The sequence below is a fragment of the Aspergillus wentii genome (assembly GCF_001890725.1).
Source record: "Aspergillus wentii DTO 134E9 unplaced genomic scaffold ASPWEscaffold_1, whole genome shotgun sequence".
NCBI classification, from domain to species: Eukaryota; Fungi; Ascomycota; class Eurotiomycetes; order Eurotiales; family Aspergillaceae; genus Aspergillus; species Aspergillus wentii.
In genome coordinates this window covers 1,565,951-1,589,929 of record NW_024467832.1, presented here as the reverse complement: position 1 = coordinate 1,589,929, position 23,979 = coordinate 1,565,951, and the positions used below count along the sequence as shown (strand labels likewise).

Below are 23,979 nucleotides of genomic sequence, written 5' to 3'. Positions count from 1 at the left end.
AGTCGCCCTGTGTCCCTTCCCCCGGAGGTGCAGCGTTAGGATCATCGCCCATGGCTTCTAGACAGTACAATGTCCCCTACAACCCTCGGGATTGGGGTCCGGTCAGCGGTGCATCACCGAGCAGTGGACAGAATGCGTATCACCATCCGCAGTCAAATAACATGGTTCGAATGATTTCACGACCGCCGCAACATGGGTCACACTCAGGTCAGTTACTGTTGGCGCATTTTCTTTTCTTCAATGCCTCGAGCTATTGTATTATTCGCGTCTATTTCGGGAGCTAACGTAGCTTTTATAGAGGTATCCTTATCACCGCCCCCACCGCCATATTCATCCCCAAGCCAGCAGCAGCAGAGAGATTCTACAACCCCGGGTTCCTCGAGAATAGGTTCGACATCCCCAAGTGCGGTGCCCTCTTACCATCAAGGAAGACGGCATGTTAGCGTCGAGCCTGCGGTAGAATATCGACAGCAACCAATTCCTCGTACTCGCCCGCTCTCGATGGTCGATGCAGGCCATAATAGGCAAATGTCACTACCACCGCCCCCCCCACCTCGACCACAAGGAATGCCGTCCTCGAGATCGTCGTCTCACAACCGAACAGACGGATATTCTGAACAATCTTCATCTGGAGTAAGGCCGAGGCCGGAAATAATGGTTTCGCAAGATGGTCGACAACCGTTATCAAACAGCCAAAATCACTTGGTCGCTGATGATTTCACTCGTGCTCCGGGATCAAGAAGGGCTGTTTCTGCAGGGCCTATAGTGAGTAACCCGGGCTCATCATCGAGAGCCACAAGTCAAACACGCAACTGGGAGCCAGGCATGCCACTTCCACCTCCACCTCCCGGACCACCCCCTAGCACTACAAGGTCGCATAGTGTAAATGGTTCGCCGGAGTCTTCCGTACGTAATGCACAGGTTTCGGCTCGGACAAGAACGCGGCCCCCTCCTGTCTTAGGAACAGGCCTGGATAGCATTCCACCAACGCCAGCTGGCTGGGTGGATGAAAGCTCTACTGAAACAGAGAGTCGACAGAGAAAGAACAAAGCACCTTTGACCATTGACACGACAGAAGTAGCCTTATCTCTTCGTGGGTTGGACTCAGGCGAGTCTCTCAGATCTGCGGGTGGGGGGAACCTCTTCCGGAGTCCAGCTGTCCGAGACCCTAGCGCCAAAGGTATTCGTGAAAGAAGAATTGAGCGCAGGAATAGACAAGGCCAAGGAGGTGAGGAACTCAGTGCCGTCTCTACCAGCAATCCTTGGGCCGAAGCAATGGACCAGGTGAGACCATCGAACCTCGTACTCGCCGACTCGAATGACAATCCCGACAACTCTCGACACCAAACGTCAACTAGACACACACCCCGAAGCAATAACAGCTTTGGATCGGATGGGCAACAACATACATCTAGGTCCAGAGCTTCTTCCAACGGCCTTTTTTCAAGTCGATCTTCTTTCTCGACGCCTAAAGCGGAACCAAGCCCCATGGCCCAAGCACGTGGATTTGCTCAAACACCGCCATTTTCACCGGATGGGAAGCAGCCTTCTCCAGCGCTTGCCAAAGAGGTGTCACAGGTGCTGCCTCCGAAAGCGCTTCCAACGCCTCCGCTAAATTCTGCACAGGACGGAAGGCCGTCTTCTCGTCTCGCCCGGGGAGAAGATCGCCCTGTGTCACATATTCTACATCTGCCCAACGAAGCTCTTTCTACGGTATCTCCACTCTCGCCTCATCGCGATCCGACAAAACAGCGGTCTTCGCTGGACTCTGTTGTCAACCAGGACAGCAGTTTTGTTCAAGACGCTATACAGAGACACAAATCCTTCGTGGAAAAAGAGGCTAGGGCTGTCACCGAGGCAGAGGCTCTCAGACTGTTTGCCGATTTTGTCGTCACGGAGTCTCAAATAAGACGTGAACGTTATGCAGGTGCTTGGGATTCAGGCTCCTTCGACGTGGAAGACGTGCGTCGTAGTTTATTCGAGGCACCGTCGAAGCCGATGCCCGAGCCTGAAGCTATCCAGTCAACACCGCCTTCTCTCGGTAGAAAGATATCTGGGGGAGCTCCCATGCTAAGAATTCCTCAGAGTCGACCCGAGTCTGCCTGGTGGAGTAACTACAAGCCAAGCCTGTCTCCGATAGCAAGCCTTAGTATGAGCAACGATGAAATGAGTTCGAGAGGTCGTGCGCCGAGTCGCTGGTGGGAGTCGAGGACTGGTTCGAGCAGCGATGGAGGTGAGCGGAAGGTGCACCGGTCGAAACGAGAGTCGAAATATATGGGCTTGCCTCGCGAAGCTATGCAATTGGGTCAAGGGCAAGCTTCTTTCACCGCCGAGGAGGCGAGCCATGGTATGAAATCGACAGGCCAATATGCTGCTTATGGCCCTGACGAATACCCTCCTGAAAAGGTCGGGTGGCATGAGGAGCCTGCTTTGCCTCCTCCCCCAACCACAACAGGCTATTGTAACCTGGGATGGTCCAGAGAGCCCCCGAAAATGGACATCTCACGGCTTATTACTCTTCCACCGCCTTACCCTCGACACTATCCTGCTGTTAATAACAGTCACCCAGACCTTGTTTCATATCGAACGTTAGTTCGGTCAATCAGTGACCTTTCCGAGATTAAAGCTACGCGGCAAGATCATAAATTGCAGGTGGATAGTCTATCGCAGGGCCACCAAGAAAGAGTCAAAGAGGGTCGTCAGCAGTTCAAAGCCAATATCCAGAATCAAATCCATGAGGGTAGTATTACCTTTGCGGAAGCCGCAGAAGCGGAGGCGGCACTGATTGTCGAAGAAAACAAGCTTGAAAGGGGGCTGGCAAAGCAAGAGCTGGATACCTATCAGGAATCCGTGATGAAGCCAATTCATGCAATCCTTACGGATCGAATTTCCAGGGCTACTGCGTGCATTGATGAGCTCAGCAGCAGGTTGTTCGACGACGCACGGCATGAAACCCCTGACCAGACCCAAGAGGAAGGTGACGAAAAGCCGGAACTTCTGGAAAAGCTCACACAGCTCAAGTGGTTGTTTGAGGCCCGAGAGCAATTACACCGGGAAATGTACGATCTCGTGAGCGACCGCGACGAAAAGTACAAAGCGGTTGTTATGTTGCCTTATAAGCAGAAGCCAAATGAGGACAAAGTCCGAGAGACAAACGCATTCTTTTTTCAGGATGCTCTCGACCGCCGCGTTCAGTATGAAACAAATGCTCTCGCTCGTCTCGAGTCCTTCATGGACGTCATCGAGAAGAATGTGGTTCGAGGTGTGGAGATACAGCTGTCTGCCTTTTGGGACATTGCCCCAGGGCTCCTTACATTGATACAGGAGATCCCAAAGGGCCTTGGTGGCTCTGGGATTCAGATTCCGGCCAACGAGTACGAGGAGAACCCGAGCTACCACCGCCATCCACTGCAGTATCTCTACACGTTGCTCTCGCATGCAGAGAAGTCCAGTTATCAATACATTGAGTCGCAGACAAATCTGCTTTGCCTCTTACACGAAGTGAAGTCTGCTGTCATGAGGGCCAATTGCAAGCTCATGGAGGCTGAACGGATCCGTCAAGGCGAGGCAAAGGATGCTGTTTCTCGAGAGATGCAAGAGTCTCGTGCGGACGAAGAGCGAGCCCTGACGATTGACCTGAAAGACAAGGTTGCTACGGTCGAATGCCAGTGGACTGAAGCTCTGGGTGGACAGATTCTGGATCTACGAGAGGCTATAAAGGAGCAGCTCATCTCCGAGGATGGCTGGGAGGACCTGGAGCAGTTGGAGCAGGCCTAGTAGGATACTACGTCGTGATGTGCGATGTGTTAATGATGCGATATTTTCTGATTCTTTTGTGATCGATGATACCCATATTCGTTCGTTATATATTACCTGATCGCATGAAGCAACAATTTCAATTCGATTCAATTAAAAATGTTTTATCCATGACCGTGTTCTCCATAATTCTTCCATCGCTTATGGTGATAATAACTGGGGCTGGTAAAGGGGGGCTAAGTCACGTGCGCACCACGCCTTCTAGAGGTTTCCTTCCGGCTCTTTTGCTCGACTTTTTTCCTTTCCTTCATCTGCCCCGAGGAGAACCCAAACCACGCATTAATAACCCTTCCTCCTCCCCAACGGTACTTTCCTTCCTGCTTCTCCTCCCCCTGCAGCAGCGAACGTGGTTGATTTGCTTCATCTCCAGCATCCTTGATTCAGGATCTGCTTTTTGTCACTGTAAGTCTATTTTTTTCTGTTCATATTTCGAGACACATTTTTTTTCCTTCCACCCCACCGTGTCCTGGTTAAGTGTGGGCAATGCAATTGCCCCGCGACTGGACATGAACAGCCTTTCATATGATGAGATTATCTAGCTGGCACCAGTCAGAGAAGGAGGATCATCGATCCATCCTTGTTGCTGATTAGCTCAGGTCCGGGAACGCTACCCGCGATCTCTGAAAATGCTTTATTATAAGCAATTGGCTTTCACCAACTTCACAAAATGCATTACCAAGGATGAACATGTGCTAATTTGACGTCCTTGACAACAGAACCTAAATTGAAAGTTGAAAGAAGTTCTTTCTTCCCGCCCATTCCGTAGAGCTCAAAACAGCAAGCTCTTAGCTACCGCCTGTCATCATGGTCCTCCACAACCCCAACAACTGGCACTGGGTTAATAAAGATGCCTCTGGCTGGGCCAAGGACTATCTGAAGCAGAACCTCTGTGTTCTGACCGCGGAGGAGAATGGTGCCACAGCAAAGATTGATAGCCTACTGACAATGGATGGCGATGTAGACGTCAGCCAGAGAAAGAACAAGGTCATCACATTGTTTGATGTCAAGGTGCAGCTAGAATACCAAGGTTTGTGAGCGGTCGGTGTTTCATTATAGAGAGGCACTACTAAGACCGTCGCCAGGTAAGACCAAGGACGAAGAGTCTGTTAGTGGTACCATCACTATCCCCGAGGTCGCCCACGACACGGAGGAAGATGAGTACGTTGTATGTTCCCTTAGATACTCCCGTAAAATGGTGAACTCTGGCTGATGGTCTCCTCGGGGTAATAGTTCGAGATCGAAAACCACGCCGATTCGCCTTCTAAGCAGGCTGTGAAGGATCTTGTCCGGTCCAAGCTTGTTCCTCAGCTCCGTCAGGAGTTGGCCAAGCTTGCTCCGGCTTTGATCACTGAGCACGGAAAGGACCTCCAGCATGCCCCTGGCGTCAACCCATCCAGCGGCTTTGCTGCCGCCACAGTTCACCCACAGACCGTTAAGAAGGAGGAGGCTGCCCCTAAGACCACCACCACCACCACAGCCAATAAGGTTGCTGTCAATACCACCACTGTGAACGGATCTGATGAGTTCCGTACTACTGCTGAGGAACTTTACAACACCTTCACCGACCCGCAGCGTATCGCGGCCTTCACCCGGGCAGCTCCTCGTCAGTTCGACGGCGCTCAGGTCGGTGGAAAGTTCTCCGTCTTCGATGGCAATGTCTCTGGAGAGTTCGTGAAGCTCGAGGCTCCCACCCTCATCGTGCAGAAGTGGCGCCTGGCCCAGTGGCCCGAGGGTCACTTCAGCACACTTGAAATCAAATTTGACCAGAATGATGTCGACGGTGTCACCCAGATGCGCGTGACCTGGACTGGCGTCCCCGTTGGCCAGGAAGATGTCACCAAACAGAACTGGGACGTGTACTATGTCCGCAGCATCAAGCAAACTTTCGGGTATGTTGCCTTGTCTTGCTTAATAGCTAATTGCTTCCTCACATTATTATCCTTCCAGATCCCATGCGTTATTTTCTTGGATACAGTTACTGATGTTTTTCTTGATTCCTTTTGTCGGTGTAGTTTTGGCACTATTCTCTAATCGTATGCACAACACTTTGGAAACTTGATGCTTGAAACCTTTGGGTTCGACCAGTGAAGTTCCTGTCTTCACCAATGTGTCCTGGAAAATTGACGCCTGAATTTAGATATGGACTGTCTTTCTGTTTCGAGAACGGTCACTTGGTTCATCCCATTCGTTTTGCTCAGCCTTATCACCTCATGGTTACGGATATGGTTCTACGATTCCACGATAGAGAAATTCCTATGATGAAAGCAAGATATGTAAAGAAAGAAAGCTTAGTATCCCTTCGGGCTTACAGTACCCTGAAATGAACAGCATGAAATGACTACGTTTTGGATGATAGAAATGATGCTCTCTAAACTATTTATATTCCTGAACTTTTTTGTTCGTTACATTCTTCCTTCGTAACTAGATTTAAATTTTTTAAAAGACAAATCTAAATGGTCTTCTCGATCATCTCAATGTCGTAGTCCTCCTTGAGGGTCTTGAGAAGGGGACCGCAAATGTCCATGGTCATGGGGGCAAGAACACCCTAGGATATAATGTTAGTTTGACTCTTGACAATAGATATAACAGGAGCTTCTGCAAGCAACCCACCTTCTTGTTGATTGTGCCGTCAAGGACCAACTTCACGGCAACACCACAGGGGACACCGACCAACTTGGCCATGGCGGAGTAACCACCGGGGACACCGAAGTCGCAGAGGGTGCTGGTACGGGTCTCCTTGTCACCGTTCTTGTGCTCGATCTCGAACTTGTGCTGCAGCATGACCAAGTCACGCTCGTGGGGGGCGTACTGCATCTTCTTCTCGAGGGTAGCGCAGAGGGTGTCGAGGGGGTTGCCGCGAGGGATGGTCTGCTCGTCGGAGAAGAGACCGATCCAGCGGAGACCGCCGAGGATGCGGTTGCGCTCCTCGTTGTTGGCGAAAGTGTGCTTGGAGGAGATGGCCCACTCGAGGTCCTTCTCGCTGGACGAGGTGGCGCCCAGAACCTTCTGGGTGGCCTCCTTCCAGGCGATGGGGGAGTTGAAGCAGTCCTGAGCCTCGTCGCTGAGGAAGCCGATATCGACCAGGACCTTGATCATCTCGGGGAAGCCCTGGTAACGGAGGGTACCACGGACGACAGTCTGAGCCTCGGGGATCTCGTAGCGTTCGCGGAAGGGGCAAGAGTCACGGTTGGGGTAGGCGACGAAGGCGAAGCCAGGGTAGATGTAGTAAGGCTGGGCAGTGGCCATGAGGTCGGGGCCGGCAACGCTGAATTCCTTGCCGTCCTTGTAGAACTTGGCAGCGTTGCGGAGGGCGAGGAGCACACCACGGCTAGACCAGGAGAACTTGTAACCCAGAGGGTTGTCGGAGCACTCGGGGGCAGGGAGACCACCACAGTAGGAGAGGAAAGAGGTGATCTTTCCACCCTCGGCGTGAACCTATCAAACGCAGTCAGCATACTCTTGCTCTAACAGCATTATATTGAGAGGGGATAATGTACCTCGGAGATGGTCTTGACGGCGTACAAGTGGTCAATACCCTAACACAAGATGTTAGTAACCAAAATCCAAACACTTCATTAAATCCCGCCAGACATACAGGGTCCAAACCAATCTCGTTCATGACGGTGATACCGGCCTTCTTGCACTCCTCGTTCAGCTCCTCCATGGCAGGAGAGACGTAAGAGGTGGTGACGACATGCTTCTTGGTACGGATAGCACCCTTGATGACAAGGGCATGGTAGGTGTAGGGGATCAAGGAGATGACCAAGTCGACCTGCTCGAGGGCCTTGTCGAGAGCGGCATCATCACTGACGTCGAGAGAAATGGCCTTGGTGTTCTTGAAGCCCTCGCAAAGCTTCTCGGCACTCTGCAGAGTTCTGCAGGCTATAATGCACTCGATATTAGCCTATATGCACCTTTGAGGTGACTACAGGAAGCCAATTGGCACTTACCAACAGTAACCTCAACATCAGCCTTGCTGAGAACCTCAACAGTAGGCTTGGTGACTACACGAAACAAGGTCAGCGAACAAAAAACACGCCGAATGCGGGGCAAGACTCTCATCGCCCTGACGGCATCAGAGGGGGGTATAGATCATACCGAAGCCAGAGCCCAGCAGAAGGACCTTGGAACCAGCAATTTGATTGACCATTGTGACGATATATGAAGACTAAACTCCCCAAGAAGATGTGTTAATTTCCAAAGCAAGACTTTATCTCCATTCGACCCCCTCGACGTAGCCTTCCCCGCCGCACTGTGTGGTGAGTCAGCGTCACGTGAGTCGCACCCGCCCGATCGACGGGCGGTATCGGAGCCTGATGAATGCATAATATCGCTTTCATTATTGGAATAAATGCAAAGATAGATTAATATACATGGCAAAATGCACGTGGAAAGATAATTGTAAAGAAAATAAAAGAGGATATCAAGTCAGTTGCGGAAGCAAACTCCAAAAACTCCCCCACTGCTCTATGCTAGGTCGAAATCATAAAGACAGGACAGTATCGAGATATCACGTATAAGTTGATTTACAATGCTTTGGGCTTTGCGTACTGATGAAGCATCGTTCCGTCTGCTTCATCTTCCCCAGATTCGGGGGTGTCACCAGCAAAATTTCCCTCGGCGTCGGGGTTCTTCATCGACTTTGAGATCCGTCTCTGCCATCCCAGGAGAACTGGGAGGAAATGCCACAGATCGAATTCAGGCCACAGAACATCCAAGAAAACAATCTCCGTGTTCTCATGACATTGCCAGAGCATAAAATCACTTAGACGTTCCACCGCAGACGTACGGATGAGCAGATCCAGAGGCGGATTATCTTTGGTGAACAAGTGATCTTCTAATGTTTGGCGAGTGATTGTTTCTGGTGAAACGAAAACCGGCTTTTCCGTATCGGCATTATTTTCCGGGGGCGAAGATTTTCCAGAATGGGCATCGGGATGCCCACCAAGGTGAAGGGTTGTAGAGGAAGAGAAGGAAGAACCTGACTCATAGACCTTGTTTGGGCTATTCTTGCTAGCCCCGTCATCACCGTGGCTCGAAGACCCCGAAACTGATTCGGCATCACTGTGAGTATCTTGCGATTTTGTGTTGTTTGACTGGGCTCGGATGTTGAGAGCGATATGAGACTCTGAAAACGGTGTTCGTGGCGTATTAGACGATGAGCGGGTTGATTCGAGAGGCGTGCTGTAGTCGGCAACAGTATCTCGGACGGCACTTGTAATTTCATCCCGCGATGTATACGGGAAACATATGTTCAACACTCGGTCACCGTTACGACTCGTCATGTCCACTGACCGATTAACTGCATCAAGAACATCCTGCTTGAGCAAGTCGAGTCGACCCAACACGCGAACCTTGGCTCCATAACGGTCGAGAAGGTCTCCATGCTGCGCCATCTGGGATAGCTTAACCTTGGCCATTTCCATCAGAGCGTCCACCTCGAATTTCGAACGCTTAAAGTTCTCAATACTGAAGGCATAGATGGTGACCACTTTTACTCCGCTTTTGTAGCAAACTTCAAGGACCTAAAGAACCATAGACTGTCAGCGTCCTGAAATGCCGTGCCAACGAAATAACGCGAATCCAAATCACTCCGCTTTTTTGTAGCTTAGGGGGTGTCTGGGAGGGGAAATCTTACCCGTGCCAGAGACTCAAACCCCAAATTATGGCCCTCCACCGTCTCAATACCATGCGTCCTGGCAAATCTCCGATTACCGTCCATTACGAATGCAACATGTTGTGGAACGGGGCCCTGCCGAAGCGCCCCAACCAGCAGCTCGCGAAGGTTCGAGAGAGCGAATTCGATCGGAGGCGATGCAAGGAACCATTTCCGGAGTCGAGATAAGTGCATAGACGTAGCCATGATGTTCGGTTGTAGATGATAAGTAGCTCAGACCGTTTTTTGATCCGGTAATATCGATCGTAGGGGGATGAAGGGAAGGAGGAGGATTCGTGTTAAGGAGGCAGCAGGGGTCGAATGTGAGCTCAATCCGGATCAACAGGTTAGTTATCAAGTTTGCTGTTTTCAATCAAGATAATGGCCAGCTGGCGGATTAGAGATGAAAGGCAATGAAGGTGTCTGGCAAGGCTATGTCCATCAGGCTACACCGTTTTTGTCGTTTTTTCTCTTCCTTGTCACCTCGGCATAGGTTCTAATTCTGGCTGTGATAGGGCAGTGTCCGCTGCAGACAAGCTTGGGAGGCGTGAAACACCGATGCAATTGATCGACAAAGTGGTCTGAGAGGACAGAGAGGATGAGATGATAAATATAAAGCCAGGTAGCCCCAGAACTAGTGGGTCGAGAGTTGCGACGACGAGATGGCGATGATGTACTTATTTCGTCCGACGGTATGGCTGGCCCACGTGTAACTTTGGTATGGAATGGCAAGGCTTGGCAGCCGCAAAAATACATGGCGGATACAGGCATTTACTCTTTGACATGAAATTAGGGAAAAGAATTATAACACAGGTTTTTATTTTATTATTTAAATAAACATAGAAATAAATGGACTTGAGTACAATAATGCAACGCCAAACACCGCCGCTATAATACGGGGAAAACGGTTAGAAAGGGTCGGGGTATTCGATTATACTTGGTTAAATGTCTTTTCTGTGTCCATCACTGGACGGTGTTCTCGTGCCAGAGCTGGCCATATCCCAGCTACTACTATCTTCGCTTCGTCTGCGGCGACGTTCGCCACGTTCTCTCATGGCATCACGGATCTTCGAGCTGACTTCTTCCAGGCCATCTTTGGAGTTCAACTGGCTCAGCGGCTTCAGTTGATGTCCCAACGAGCCAAATCCTGACGAGCCAGGTCGTCCGTCAAACGAGCTACTACGGCTGTGGCTGCGGCTGCGACTTGGAGGTCGCGTGGAGAAGAAGCCAATATTGGCAAGATTGTGGAACGACTCGTTGCGCGGAAGCGGCTCTTGAGAAGCAGATCCCTCTCCGAAATTCGTGGTAGACCTTCTGATCTCGGGTAGTGACGTATCACCCGACGGGCGGCTGACTTCACGGAAAGGATCTGTAACAATACGTGCAGCGTCAAAGTCAGGGAACAACTCTGGGCCCAGGGTATTGATAGCATCAGTGACTTGTTGTGCAAGTGTGGCGCGCTTCTGGCGAAGCCTGACCAGGCTGTTTGCCGAAGAAGGATTCAGTGATAACACAAGGGGTCTCAGGGATTTCAGAATATCCATGCCGATTTCGCCAAACCGAAGGGCCGCAAAGGTAATGGTCGGGAACAAGCCCATGCCAAGGGGCACAATAATCCAAAGCGGCACCCAGTTTGGAACAAGTCCTTCAATACGGTTGCGGTACGTCCAGTAAGTGAAAACTGCCGTGTAAAATGCATAGACTGCAGGGGCAAATGCAAGGGCAACGAGGAGCTTCCACGTTGCCATAACATCGCGCCCTTGCAGCTTCACCGTGGAGGCTGCCAATGCTTCCCTTGATTTCTTGATCGAGATAGATTTGGTTGCGATGAAGACAGGTGCGAATAGAAGCAGACCTGGCAAAACTCCAATTGTGAGAAGAGCCATTTTAACCAATCGATAAATCAAAGTAGCGATGACCTGGATGAAGGTGAATGTCGCGTAATCCACTTGGTGATCTCGGATACCTAAGAGGCGTAGCTGCTTGTTATATCCCACGATGGACTTTCGGAGATGTACAACTCGGGGATCATCCTTGAAGTGTGTATAGCCTTTAACAAGGCGACGGTTGAGCTCAACTACCATTGGGAGCGGGAGTTTCTTTCCTTTGGTGTTATAGAGACGACGCGCGGCTTGGATAACCTAAATCTGGTTAGTCATTTTAACTTTGCTTGAAAAGCGCATAGCACGAACCATTAGGGTCTCGTAGTCTGGGCTGGTCACAGTAACAGCAACCAGACTCTGATATATGATGTCCAGCAATGCGCCGACAGCCTCTCGTCGTTCTCCGCGTTTATACTGATCCACCAGTTCCCTGGGCACTTCAAAAGGAGTTCCAAATTCAATCACGGCCCTTGATCGAAACTTGTGAGCATGGAAGTAGTTCATTCCGCATGGCACGATTTTCAGGCCACAGTCTGGATTATCAGCCAATGTACCAAGAGCCATCAAAGCCACACCAGCTACAAACGAGTTAGTAAGAGTAAAAGCGGGCCAAACAGTGCAACAAATGGGGCAATACCTTTGAGAGGAAGCAGATCGGAACGATCATGGCTACCACCTTCTGGGAAGATACCAACACACCCGCCAGCATTGAGTCTGCTAAATACCGCTTCGTACACAGCCGTTTGATCCACATGAGGGGAGACCTTGAATTTAGAGCCCTTGAAACTGGGTGTGTCCCTATCATATGCGTCTCCCGTAAACTTCCCATCATCGGTGATGTCCTTCCTTCCGGTAAGCTGGTAAAGTGGATCCTTGGCTTTGAACGGCTTCTTTAGGATCAATTCCTCCGGGCCGTGAATTTCAGCAATGGCTGCATTGTGCGATGTTCCATTGATTTTGGGGAGAGCAATTATTCCTTCTTTTTCGTATTCAGGTCCTTCGAAGTTGGTGCCGACTCCCCGTATCAGGGTAGGTTGGTTGACCGGGTCCGGTAGATAGATTGTTCCAACACCAGATTTCATATTATCCATAGCCCTGGCCACCGGCACAGTACCGATTCCCCGTGCCAACAATCCGATGAACTTGCGCTTGAATGACTTTTCCGCAATGAGCCATGAAATGCGACGGTGCGCTTCGCCGCGCATAACACGCATAAGGACTAATGAATCGACAAACTATGAACAGAAGTGACGGTGAGTAAATGATCTTCAATAATGGGATTAGCCCCACCCGCCGTTATGCAGCACAGGGACAAGCAAAAAATTCTCATCCATACCTGATTCGCATGAGGAGCTGCGACAATAATGACCGGACCCCGTCGAGGAATTTTCCAAGAACCGCGCGGGTGTACCTCGCGGAAGAAAAGATCAATAAGCACGGAGAATGACCATAAGACAAGGTCATATAGCCACCCGATAAGGGGAGGGATCTTTGGCTGTTTTGCACCCATGATGTCGTAGGGAAAGCGGACTCCTAAGTCGGTATACTCTCAGTCTTGGTGTCGTGGATGACCCAATGGTCACCGACCGATGGAAGATGCAACCGAATCAAGGGCAAGGATAGTCAGATAGATTTTGTGTTCTAATAAAGTAGGAAAGCACGCGTTGCGATTGAACGGGACATGGGCCACTCTGAGCACTATTGTTCCAAAACAACATTAAGATTAGTCCAAAAGACCGGTTCTCTGAGAATGGATGTACTGTAGCTACTCACCACGTGGAATAGTGACCGTAAGCTCGAATAGACCGGGTCAAGTCAAACTGAGAAGGTCGTCACTGATACAGACAGGACCGGTCGGGAGAAAGGGAACATGTGAAGGAGAGCATCAATGTCATGTAATATTTTTTGGTGGGGGCAACCTGCAGCAGCCGTTGGAAGGACGGTTTTCCGCCGGTTTTGCGGCGACGCTTCTAGAACCGGCCAAACAAAACCGGCCAAGTTTGCAGGCCAAAACCGGCTTCTTTGCAATTTTACCGCAGTCAGAATGGGAAGAGAACAGTCTACAAGATATATATAAATGGGTTGTCCATCGACAGTTTACTACGGCAGTTTTAAGACATCACCAGCGATGGTTATTCGCAATCATGACGCGAGAGCGGCGAGTTGTTGATTTCTTCGGGAGCGAGAGAGAGAGCTTGAAGCTGCCGGTTCTCCCCATCCATGGATCGTGTTGCGTCTGTGCGAGAACTGCTTTGCCAAATGTTATGGTATTACTCCATCGGTTTGGGATCTTCGAATAATTTGATCATCTTCTGACCCATCGTTCTCAACATTCCGATACTGCGATCTTGACTTGGACAACAGAGTCGAAAGATGGACACATCGGGTACATTCTATTGATTTGGGCTCGGATACCTCAACTGCTACCAGACGCACAGACGGCATCATGGTATTGATACAGCATATTGTACGGCAGCATGCATTTCAACAGTCCATCCATCTCCCCCACGCCAAGGCGATGGACATGGCTAACATGGCTGTTGGGTTGTTCTTATTGGGGATGGGAGCACCTGCAGGATCTCTGGCATAAGATAAAACCCCTGGTTCTGTCTGTTTATCATGATGCTTGGATGCCGTCTATTAATTTCACCATGGTATCATTCTTACCCGTCTTGCCATAGCATTCAGGCACACTGCTTCCAGCCTTTAGGAAATCAATCATCCTAAATCCTAATTAATTTATGACTCTAGTAAACAGTCGTAGATCATCATAAATCATCGCTCCAACATTATCAACTGATGATCTTCAGTGGTGATCCTCTTCGGTGCTGCCGTCTGTCCCGATGGCCCAGTTTGGTTGGTTCCCCCGCCTGACGTGCTGCTGCCCCGCGAAGACCCCTTCAAATCCTTCGTTACGAGCTTCACCACGACCAGGTCCAGCCAGTATCAGTCCAGCCCTTTTTTTTTTTTTTTTTTTTATTGTGGAAATATTCGTCTTTTGCATCGTCAGACGGTTTCTGTCCTTGCTTTTTGATCTGGGTGCTCGATTTCAGCGAACCCGGTCCTTCATTCGGTCAAATCCCTCCAAATTGCACCCTTTAAACGCGGACACTAGATAACAGCAACTGCATCCAGCGGGTCTGATCTCCTGACAGCTCCTGTGCTCGAGCTTGATATATTAAAATTATCGGCGGTGCTTGATCTGTGTATCGCCAGCTAGTCTCGACTTGTCTCCTGCAGCTGATAGCCCAGTTTTGGCTAGCAGACCTCTCGTGCAATAGGGTGTAAGGCCGTCAGCTATCAACACCATTGGGTCCTTACGTCCTTCTGTTGCTGATCCTATCACTTTCTGATTAGCATCACCACCGGTCTTGTTGGAAGAAGCATATTCCCCTCATATCCCTACCAGGTCGCCTCACATACTGTGTCTACTACTATCAAGATGTCGATCAAGTACGTGGATGACCCCCCACCCTTTCAACCCTGATTTTCCATGCTGTACATATATCTTGCATCAGGTTGTTCTACGTGGGAGGGTTCTCCGTTTGCATCTATTGCTTCCGAACCCACCTTCTTTACTTCCCTTCATGCTCTTTGATTCTCTTCAAAATGTATATTATACGATGCATCAGTATCCAGTGGGAAGTAAATTCTAATTATGAGTGAACAGCTGGGTGATGCTTCATGAGCGCGATGCCTTCGTTCGTCTTCCCAATGAACAGCTGATATATACATCCCCGCCAAGGACAAGTTTCTCCTTGCAACCACTCAGTTCATATAAAGGCAATGAATCTCTATCAGTCCAGTGCAGCGCCGGTCAAATACACCTCACAAACCAGCGGGTATGGTGATCTTTTCCAGAGCTCAAGAATCACTCACTGATATGTTGTCATCAGGTTGTCTATCTTCCCTCTCAGAAAGCAAAAGACCTCCAGTCATTTTCCGCGCCACTTCTCAACGTACACGATACACATGTTTCGGCTCCATTTTTTGGTCCAAATGTGTGGATGGCTCTCGTCCAGCCGGTTGCCGGTGGAGGAATTCCTCCTGGGTTGCCTGCTGTCCAGTTGAAAGTGACGTTTAAGGAAGGGGGAGCTTTCGACTTCCACAATCATTTTGAGCGTATCAAGGAACGCCTCCAACAAGCCGTTGAAATATCCACAGAAAGTTCTCGGGGCCAAAGTTCTGTTGATATGTCTGCCATCCATCTAGACGAGCTGCCTGCCTATGATGGCCCACGCAATGACACACCAAGTGCCAGTTGTAACGAAGGTCCATCTGTGTCACCACGTGCGCGGGCTGCTCCAGAGACAGGTTCGGAGCCTTCAGAACCGCCACCGGGATATGAAGAGGTTCAGCAACAGAGTGTTGCTCACGAACTGGAGGAGAGGCTGCGCCGTGCTAGTTGATGCGGTATTACCGAAGAATTTCGGAAAGTGAGGATCGGGCTTCATCGGCAAACAGCTCGTTTATCTGTCGCTTTTCTCCTCATTTTTTGTTGCTTACCTTCCCCTTTTTTGCTTTGTCTCGAGACATGCTCGAGGAATTGAGGGTTCTCATGTACATTTAGCGAATGATTCATACAATAGCGATCACTAAGACGATTTAAAATAGAACACACGAGTCTTCCAGCAAGTGAACCAAGTAATTCCAGTCACCAAAGGGCAGTTAATCGTAAAAACATGAAATCAAAGGCATCAGATAGTTGATTGCAAAATCATATCCTCGAGGTTCCCCCGTTAAGCAGTCGTGAAGCGCTCGACCAATCACGTGTGCGATAATTGAATCGCCGGCGGCCGGGGTGTTCCGATTTTCCTGGACGGCAGAGCCAGAGCTTCGTAAAACCACCACCCTCGTCAACTCTTGCTCGTTGCTGCCACTGCCACCCCACACTTTGGAATCCCAGGCCCTCCAGTCACCTCAATCGACCAATTTACACGATTCACAATGGGTCTCACCGATTTTTTCTCCGACGTGATCTCCTCCTTCGGTTTCCCCGAGGCCCAGGCTGAGGCTCCTGCCGAGAACGTCGAGGAGCCCAGCAGCCAGGAGACCGAGGCCGAGGAGAAGCCTGCCGCGACTGAGGAGAAGGTTGAAGAGAGCGCTGAGAGCACTGAGGAGCCTGCTGAGGAGACTCCTGCTGAGTCTGAGGAGGAGCCCGAGGCCGAGGCTGAGGAAGAGGAAGGAGAGGAAGAGGAGGAAGAAGAGGAGGAGGAGGAGGCAGAAGAGCCCGAAGACATCAAGCCTAAGCTGGAGGAGGGTGAGTCGCTTTTTCATCAATTCAATTCTTTATGAGTATTGGGTTTCCATTGTCGCTTCATATCTCGGATGAACGCCATCCACTTGTCCGTTTCGGGCATCCACTATCGAACCCATTGACACACACCCATTCCGCCATGCATCTCGATTCAATTAGGATTGAACAGTCACTGACTTGATCAATCTATAGAGTGCGCCAACTCTGCTCACTGCGCCCCGTACAAGCACCACTTCGAGGAGTGTGTTGAGCGCGTAACCCAGCAGCAAGAAGATGAGGACTACAAGGGCCCCAAGGAGGACTGTGTTGAGGAGTGTAAGTGCAATCCCATTATTCGCGATAAATGGATATCTTGTGTCCAATCCAATCGTGACTTTGTGTGATATTCAATATCGTCCCGGATCAGACTAACACCGACTCTTTCAGTCTTCCACCTCGCCCACTGTGCGACCGCATGTGCCGCCCCCAAGCTCTGGAAGTCCCTCAAATAGATGACTCTCATCGCGCTGAATGAATCCTGCCACGTTCCTTTCAATGGTTCAATTACGAATACCCGAAACACACGACCCGTCACGTATTGACCATCTCGATCATACATGAAGAGAATTTGTGGGGGAGAGCGACGAGGAAAAAAAGTTCGATGGCTGCAATACTCTCTTGCAAGCCTGCCGTTAATGTGATTGCAATAGTTACGACATGAAATGGGGGTATTGGCCTGTTGTATTGTCGGCTGTTGAGTTCAAGGAAGGGAGATTTACGTCCTTCGCCTTGTATGTACAGATAGCTGGTCCGTGCCTGTTTGAAACTGTGCTTTTTAATTCCTTTGTTTTGTTTAGAACGAATTCACTTTCCTGCTTAGATTCATTCTGTCTGCTCTGATAGCGACTTTATAGTCTAGTTGAAGTTGTGTTGGTCTGATCATAAAGTTTGCTGGCAACACAACAGTTCAAATGATATATATAATACTAACAAACATCACAAAGATAACAAAAATGGTATCATGCAAAAGCCCAAAATGGCATTGACCGAATCAATCCAAGTCATATCCATAACAAGCCACTTAAACAATTTTTAGGGATCTCCAGGGAAAGAATAATTTTTATAACCCCTTCGGAGTAGAGGAAGAACCAACGCCTGTGTCAACCGTGCTAGAGCCACGATCCGCAGGGCCACGATTTAACCCCGTACTGCTGTCGTCGTCAGATCCAACCACAACATCTTCTAATCCTACGCCCCTATCAGCATCCAACCGGCGCCGTCTCACATCTCGTCCAAACAGTCCAATACAGATCGGAAGCGGCGCTGCCACGACCGAAACCACCGCGGAGAAAATCAGTGCATTTTTCATATTCTGCGGGGGAGAAGCCCCCGAGCCAGCCTTGAGGGCGTCCTGAATGAGAATAAACACGGCACCGAGTAACTGCCCGCCAGTCCAGCAGATGGTGCTCCCGATCTCTGGAGAAAAGGGGTAGGTGATTTCGACAAGAAACTCGAGAACGACGGGGAGGAGAGCGAACGAGGACGCACCGAGCAGACCACAGACTACGTACGACGGGGGGATACCGGCTGGACTGGACGGGGCGAAGATGAGAGCAATGTAGGAGATTGTGATGATGGGGACCAAGACTCGGATGGTTCCGAGGTAGTGCTTGAAGCGGTCTGTGATGGGGGAGAGGATGGCGGAGCTGATGAGGCCTACTATGATGAGGATGCCACCTGCGATGCCGGATTGTGTCTCGGAGAAGTTGTAGGGGGAGAGGATTTGGTTTAGGAGGGAGGAGACGCTGTTGAAGAAACCGACGTAGATGGAGAAGGGGATGAGGATGAGCCAGAACTCGAGGGTTTTGAGTAATTGGGCGATGGTGGGTATCAGAGGCGTTTTGGTCGTCACTGACGATGCACTGGGGGGTGTTGGAGGTTTCGCAGGGAGGAAAAATGAGGGTATCGAAGCAACGGTTGCCTGTGATGTTAGTCTGTCTGTCTCTTTCTCCCTCTCCTTCTGGATTGTGACTTACAATGATCGATATGTATAGGACCATATTAGGAACCTCACTAGGTTTCGTTGCCCACGCCGAGTCAATCAACTGGCCCAACGCTGCACCTAGAGGATTAGCCAAGGTTGTCACTGCCGTCGCACTGATGCGTCCGCGATCTGAAAACCACTGATCGCTATATCTTGTCGGGGCACTGAGACAGAATGGTTGCGCGAAACCAGTGAGGATTTGTCCAAACATGACGAGGCCAAAGATCCCCCCGTTCGCTCTTGTTCCGGCATATCGGATCCAGTTTCCGATTAACAAGAGCGCAGAGGTGGTGACGACGGCGGGTTTAGGACCGCCTTTGTTGAGGGTCACGATCACGAAGCTGGATGAGATGAGGTTTAGTATGTGTGATATCAAAGTCAAGAAGTTCTGTATAGGATACTCACGGGCTGGCGGCACAAAAGGCAAAGAGATAGCCAGTGCTCATCCAGTTGACACTGCTTTCGGACACTTGGAAATACTCGGCGGCAGTGGTGGATATAGAGGAAAAGGTAAGCCACTATCAAAATTAGTACCTAGATAGTATAAGGTACATGAGGTTATTCAAGGTTATCTGCGTACATCCCAGCTGACAACGATATTCAACAAAACCAACTGCGCCAGCCCCCAAAATCGTCGTTTGTAGACTCGGTAAGTAACAGCTGTGGGAACCTCATCGTGGGATTCCTCTTGGTGTTTTGGATTCATATCGACACCATGATCCACGAAGAGACAAGAGGAGAAGACGAGGAAGAGGAAGAAGAAAAAATAAAATAAAATAAGGAATCTTCAGTATTTCATGTAGTTACAGCATCCCAACATCTTATTTTTTTGGCCAGCTCCATGTGATCCAATCCCCGAGGCTATCGCCATGTGTACGACGACAAGACCTGCGGGGTTGGTTGTATTGGCTGTAACCCTCCGGTTTCGATCAATTTTGGGATGAATCCGTCTCAATATTTGGGCCTGTCTATCAGTCAGGGTTATTTCCTAGTGGTTGCTATCTGATGCTAATATTCCGTGCCTATTCCATCTGCATATTGTCATGTAGGCGATGGATTTGTATCCCCTTGTTATGACGTATCGAAGATGCGTCGACAATTATCACCATCCAAAGCAAGGCGTCAGACCGATCATTCTGGAAGTCTGGATAGATCCATCTTCCCACCGTGATCCTCTCCACCATCATCGGCTGCCGTCAGAATAATCTACTCCGGAAGAATAAAAATGAGAACACTACGGAGTCGCCAGGTGGAGAATGCAGTGTTTCAGGGGCATTTAGACCTGTTCCTTGGCAGCTGTGTACATCATCAGCAGCATCTGGGGAACCAGGGGTGGTGATGATAATATCCCATCTATTTAATTCTGAAGACATTCGGGTCTCAAGATATATAAAAACCTCTCTGCCAGTCGCTCATTTCCTTTTCCAGAACATCACCAACCACCAGGACTGGATCGTCCCGGTGGTTGGGAGAGAGTCGCTTGTTCACCCGCCCTTGTGTATACCTTCAAGGCACAAAGACGGGAAACAATGGATCTCATCTCTCATTTCTCATCTATCGCTTTTCTCTCATCGTTTCTGCTCTTGAATCCTTTTGGATAGATCAATGTAGAGTCTTATCCCGGTGCATTCCAATCGCATCGCTTCTTACGCAGCCTCTAAACCGCAGATCGTTTGGCCTCGTTTCTTTTTCTGATTTCTTCCCTTTTCCTTCTCCCCGCCGGTCGTCTTTAGTTATCCACCGTCTCTGTCCATCCAAATTATTACCCGTTCCCCGGTTGGACGCTTCGACGCTTTCTCGATCTTGCTCTTCTCCTTTCTTGTTTTCTCTTCTTTTTTAGATATCGCTTTTGACGACGCATGCTTCATGATGTATTGGTGATGGCTGTTCTTGAAATCCTTCCCCGCCTGCAATCGTGATCTTTTGGGACTTGATTGCTACATTTATTTCCTTTTTTTGTTATCTCCTTTTTTATTTGATTTGATCTTTCAAAATGAATATGAACGACCTTCGATCCAGCCAGTCTTCCTACGGGGATCCCAGATACCTCTCTCAGGCCTCCTTTGGGGCTCCTCCGCCGCCTCCAGCCAAGGCACTCATAAATGGCTACCGCGATGATCTGGACTCTCAAGATGGAGGGAAAGGGCGTTACAACCCGGTATTTAATCTCTTAAATCTGCTGTACATGGCATGCGACTAACTGTTGGTTCTTCTGCCTATAGCTAAACGCTGCGCATCCACGAAGTTCGGCCTTGCTCAACGCCAATGACCCAGTGACCATGTATCTCCTGACCGAAACCGCCATGGGTGACAGTGTGAACTATGAGATTCTCTCTTTGGAGGAAGTGGAGGAACTGAAGAAAGAGTACACATTTCTGTCCGGTCGCGTGGAATCCACTAGACGGAAATTAGCGTTGGAAACGAAACTCCGCGATGCCGCCAAGTCGCTCAACAGATTGTATACTCCTCAAAGCCCCCGGACAAGTGAAGAATTCGACGGTGCAGGCTCGCCCAAATCTCGCCGCAGTAGCCGCAGGAGTTTGTTCGGACACAATAAAAACAACGGCACCGCTGATAAGACGGATGAGGAGCTGGCCGTGAGCGTTCGCAAATGCGAGGACCTTTCCCTGGAGCTTTGGAAGTTGGAGCGCAGGGTACAGAATATACAGCGGAGATTATTGGAACACACCGCTGGTGTCCTGCAGATGACCCACAAGGGTTTGAAGAAAAACCCGAAAAGCAATGGCTTGGAGTATGAAGATAACGTAAATGGCAATGGCCACACGCATGAATTCGACGATCGGAGTTTATACAAGACGACAGACCATTTCGACGAATTTGGTGGACTTGGTAAGGGAGGATTGGACCACCACAATGGTTCGGGGTCCATGGCTGTTGGCGTCGAGGCCATTCAGAACACCGAGAGGAAATTGGAAGCTTTGAGTGAACGCATGCGTGATATGATCTTACAGGCCAACCCCGACGATGAATTTGAGCCTATCCCTCAGCCATCTACCAATGGAGGACCAATCAACCCTACCGCAACAGTTGAGGCGTATCTAGCATATATTGAAAATGGTATGGGCATGCTACGCTCGAATCCAATTGCAAATCCAACGAGTGCCTCTCGCGAGATCGAGTCCGATGAAGGCACCACACAACATGTTGGAGAGGTCAACGCTCGACTGCATTATATTGTGGGCCAGTCTGGGCTCTCTCGCGGGCCCACGCTTCCTCCCCCGCCTGACTCGTCTAAGAGCGGCCTGCAGGAACAACTCTCATACCTCACTGCTGGTGTTGATGGTCTTCAAAGTCGTGTTGAAGGGTTGCTTGAGCAAAAGAGTATTTTGACTACTCAAATCCAACAACAGCGAGAGCTCAATTCCAAGTCTGATGCCGAAAGAGATGCCCACATCGCCGATTTGGTCGAACAGTTAGCCCACGCCCGAAAGCAATTTGAACTCTCCGAACGCGAGGGTCAGAGCTCTAGAGATGAGTTATCTTTGGTGATGGAGCAACTGGACGCAGTGCGCCAGGAATTGGCTCATCACCAACAAGAAGCCAGCACAGAGACCACTAGAAATATTGGCAAAGACGATGATGCTGAGGCTTTGGCATCTGAGAAAGAATCTCGTGCACGGGCAGAGGCAGAAGTTGCACGTTTGGGTGCTGCCATGGAAAAACTCCAGCTTGAGATTAATGGACATGCTGAATCCCACGAGCATCGGGAACGAGCAGAGGCCGAGGTTCTACGCTTGGAGGCTGCGATCCAGCAACTCCATACTGAGAAGGAAGGCCATTCCGAAATACACGAAGCACGAGTGCGAGCAGAATCTGAAGTTTCGCGCTTGGAGGCCGCCATGGCACAACTTCAAGCCGAGGTGGCTGGACACGCTGAAGTGCACGAAGCTCGTACGCGGGCAGATGCAGAGGTTACTCGTTTGGAAGCCACCGTGCAACAACTCCAGGCGGAGATTGATGGACATGCTGGATCACGCGAACATCGTGAGCGAGCAGAGGCGGAGGTCCTACGTCTGGAGGCTGCAGTCCAACAACTCCATGCCGAGAAGGAAGGACACGCGGAGGTGCTCGAAGCACGGGAGCGGGCAGAAAATGAGGTCAAGCGCCTGCAATCCCACATTGAAGAGCTTCGCTCGGGTACCGACAAGCATTCCGATGAAGTTGCTGCGGCCCGCGCTGAGGCAAATAGCGAAATTGCACGCCTACAGAGTGTCATTGATCAACTGAATGGTGACGCCAATGCCAGAGCAGAGGAAGTTACCGAGACCCAAGAACGCACAGAACAGCAAATCTCGCAACTCGAGGAAACCATAAATCAAATCCGCATTGAATCTGACACTCGGGTGAAAGAAGCTGCCGATGTGCGGGCTCATTCCGAGGGTGAAGTTTCTCGGCTGGAAGCTGCCATGGAACAGCTCCGTATTGATGTCGAGGCTCAAGTCAAGGAGGCGACCGAGGGACGCGCCCAAGCCGAGGAGAACGCTGCTCGCTTGCAGGCCGAATTGACTGAGATCGAAGGAGAAGTGGTGAGAGTTTCAACAGAGCTCACAATGGCCAGAGCAGAGCTCGATGGGGCTTACGGTAGCCGATCTCAACGGGCCGCAGTGGCTTCCAACCCTGCCATCCAGAGAGAACTCGACGCTCTTAACACCAGGAACATTGAGCTTGCAGAGGAGCTTGCAGCTCTCAAGGCCAGAAAGCCTGGTAACAATGACCTGCAACATCGCGCACAGACGCTGGAGAAGGAGCTCCGAGAAACGATTGATGACTATGAATCCATGACAAAATCCAGCATTGAGTTCGAGAAAGAACGTGAAGGATTTGAAGTAATCATTGATGGGCTCCGTGACCGCTGTGAACAGTTGGAGACCCAGATCAATGAGGAACGCATCAACTGGATGGGACTCCATAGCCCGACCTCAATGGGCCGTGATGGCACAACATCCGAGACCACGTCCACAATGGTGCTGAAGAACGAATTCAAGAAGATGATGCGTGATACCCGCATGGAAAACATGAAGATTCTCAAGGTGAGTCAACGACCGTTGGTTCCCTGTTCACTACTGTATGCAATGCTAACCCATGGTCACAGGCGGAACACGAGGAACGCCGACGACTTGAAAACTTGATCCGCAACATGAAAAGAGAGCAGGCTAATAACGCCCCTAATGGGACGTCCAACCAGGGCGTCACGGCTTTATGATCACGATAGCGCCTAGATTTATCTGTCTTTTGTCTGTTTTTTTCTTTCTTCGCACACCCATTTTCGGCTTGCATTTCACCTGATATCCTCGTTCTCCGTACATATCGCCGGCTAATCACC

The 23,979-nt window shown here is 50.1% G+C and overlaps 9 protein-coding genes across 9 annotated transcripts; 5 read left to right on the top strand and 4 right to left on the bottom strand.

Moving 5' to 3' along the window:
• Positions 1–50: 50 nt before the first annotated feature.
• Positions 51–3,777, top strand: ASPWEDRAFT_100908 (uncharacterized protein; the record flags this gene model as incomplete). The annotated part of the gene is made up of 2 exons (XM_040827342.1): positions 51–207; positions 299–3,777. 2 exons carry the CDS (start codon positions 51–53, stop codon positions 3,775–3,777), a joined length of 3,636 nt encoding a protein of 1,211 aa, XP_040694279.1.
• An 843-nt stretch (positions 3,778–4,620) lies between these two features.
• On the top strand, positions 4,621–5,847 carry ASPWEDRAFT_47393 (AHA1 family protein; the record flags this gene model as incomplete). Its single annotated transcript, XM_040836959.1, has 4 exons — positions 4,621–4,843; positions 4,899–4,981; positions 5,047–5,705; positions 5,829–5,847. The coding sequence occupies 4 exons, from the start codon at positions 4,621–4,623 to the stop codon at positions 5,845–5,847; spliced, it is 984 nt and encodes a 327-aa protein (XP_040694278.1).
• Positions 5,848–6,056: 209 nt separating this feature from the next.
• Positions 6,057–8,110, bottom strand: lys9 (saccharopine dehydrogenase (NADP+, L-glutamate-forming)). Its single transcript, XM_040832309.1, has 5 exons — positions 7,767–8,110; positions 7,412–7,698; positions 7,314–7,352; positions 6,427–7,251; positions 6,057–6,361 (listed from the first exon to the last, which is right to left on the bottom strand). The coding sequence occupies exons 1-5, from the start codon at positions 7,876–7,878 to the stop codon at positions 6,266–6,268; spliced, it is 1,359 nt and encodes a 452-aa protein (XP_040694277.1). The 5' UTR covers positions 7,879–8,110; the 3' UTR covers positions 6,057–6,265.
• Positions 8,111–8,342: 232 nt separating this feature from the next.
• On the bottom strand, positions 8,343–9,679 carry ASPWEDRAFT_22764 (undecaprenyl diphosphate synthase family protein; the record flags this gene model as incomplete). The annotated part of the gene is made up of 2 exons (XM_040832379.1): positions 8,343–9,341; positions 9,455–9,679. 2 exons carry the CDS (start codon positions 9,677–9,679, stop codon positions 8,343–8,345), a joined length of 1,224 nt encoding a protein of 407 aa, XP_040694276.1.
• A 585-nt stretch (positions 9,680–10,264) lies between these two features.
• ASPWEDRAFT_34023 (putative glycerol-3-phosphate acyltransferase Sct1) lies at positions 10,265–13,297 on the bottom strand. The gene is made up of 4 exons (XM_040833912.1): positions 12,692–13,297; positions 11,993–12,590; positions 11,665–11,933; positions 10,265–11,613 (listed from the first exon to the last, which is right to left on the bottom strand). The coding sequence occupies exons 1-4, from the start codon at positions 12,863–12,865 to the stop codon at positions 10,414–10,416; spliced, it is 2,241 nt and encodes a 746-aa protein (XP_040694275.1). The 5' UTR covers positions 12,866–13,297; the 3' UTR covers positions 10,265–10,413.
• A 1,031-nt stretch (positions 13,298–14,328) lies between these two features.
• On the top strand, positions 14,329–15,997 carry ASPWEDRAFT_145445 (uncharacterized protein). The gene is made up of 4 exons (XM_040829485.1): positions 14,329–14,639; positions 14,713–14,808; positions 15,026–15,197; positions 15,252–15,997. The coding sequence occupies exons 2-4, from the start codon at positions 14,798–14,800 to the stop codon at positions 15,762–15,764; spliced, it is 696 nt and encodes a 231-aa protein (XP_040694274.1). The 5' UTR covers positions 14,329–14,639; positions 14,713–14,797; the 3' UTR covers positions 15,765–15,997.
• A 204-nt stretch (positions 15,998–16,201) lies between these two features.
• ASPWEDRAFT_63993 (cytochrome b-c1 complex subunit 6 family protein) lies at positions 16,202–17,103 on the top strand (the record flags this gene model as incomplete). The annotated part of the gene is made up of 3 exons (XM_040838715.1): positions 16,202–16,615; positions 16,805–16,927; positions 17,039–17,103. The coding sequence occupies exons 1-3, from the start codon at positions 16,303–16,305 to the stop codon at positions 17,101–17,103; spliced, it is 501 nt and encodes a 166-aa protein (XP_040694273.1). The 5' UTR covers positions 16,202–16,302.
• Positions 17,104–17,711: 608 nt separating this feature from the next.
• Positions 17,712–19,341, bottom strand: ASPWEDRAFT_101795 (putative cell surface receptor/MFS transporter (FLVCR); the record flags this gene model as incomplete). Its single annotated transcript, XM_040827415.1, has 4 exons — positions 17,712–18,572; positions 18,628–18,976; positions 19,041–19,153; positions 19,216–19,341. The coding sequence occupies 4 exons, from the start codon at positions 19,339–19,341 to the stop codon at positions 17,712–17,714; spliced, it is 1,449 nt and encodes a 482-aa protein (XP_040694272.1).
• A 1,287-nt stretch (positions 19,342–20,628) lies between these two features.
• Positions 20,629–23,859, top strand: ASPWEDRAFT_47389 (involucrin repeat protein; the record flags this gene model as incomplete). Its single annotated transcript, XM_040836958.1, has 3 exons — positions 20,629–20,793; positions 20,858–23,686; positions 23,749–23,859. The coding sequence occupies 3 exons, from the start codon at positions 20,629–20,631 to the stop codon at positions 23,857–23,859; spliced, it is 3,105 nt and encodes a 1,034-aa protein (XP_040694271.1).
• Positions 23,860–23,979: the final 120 nt, after the last annotated feature.

Coding starts and splice junctions, on each gene's coding strand:
- ASPWEDRAFT_145445 (XM_040829485.1), top strand. Junction 15,198..15,251: donor TACACCTCACAAACCAGCGG/GTATGGTGATCT, acceptor TGTTGTCATCAG/GTTGTCTATCTTCCCTCTCA.
- ASPWEDRAFT_34023 (XM_040833912.1), bottom strand. CDS start 12,865: ATGGGTGCAAAACAGCCAAAGATCCCTCCCCTTATCGGGTGGCTATAT. Junction 11,934..11,992: donor CGATCTGCTTCCTCTCAAAG/GTATTGCCCCAT, acceptor ACTCGTTTGTAG/CTGGTGTGGCTTTGATGGCT. Junction 11,614..11,664: donor CAGACTACGAGACCCTAATG/GTTCGTGCTATG, acceptor AACCAGATTTAG/GTTATCCAAGCCGCGCGTCG.
- lys9 (XM_040832309.1), bottom strand. CDS start 7,878: ATGAGAGTCTTGCCCCGCATTCGGCGTGTTTTTTGTTCGCTGACCTTG. Junction 7,353..7,411: donor ACGAGATTGGTTTGGACCCT/GTATGTCTGGCG, acceptor ATCTTGTGTTAG/GGTATTGACCACTTGTACGC. Junction 7,252..7,313: donor CCGTCAAGACCATCTCCGAG/GTACATTATCCC, acceptor TGCGTTTGATAG/GTTCACGCCGAGGGTGGAAA.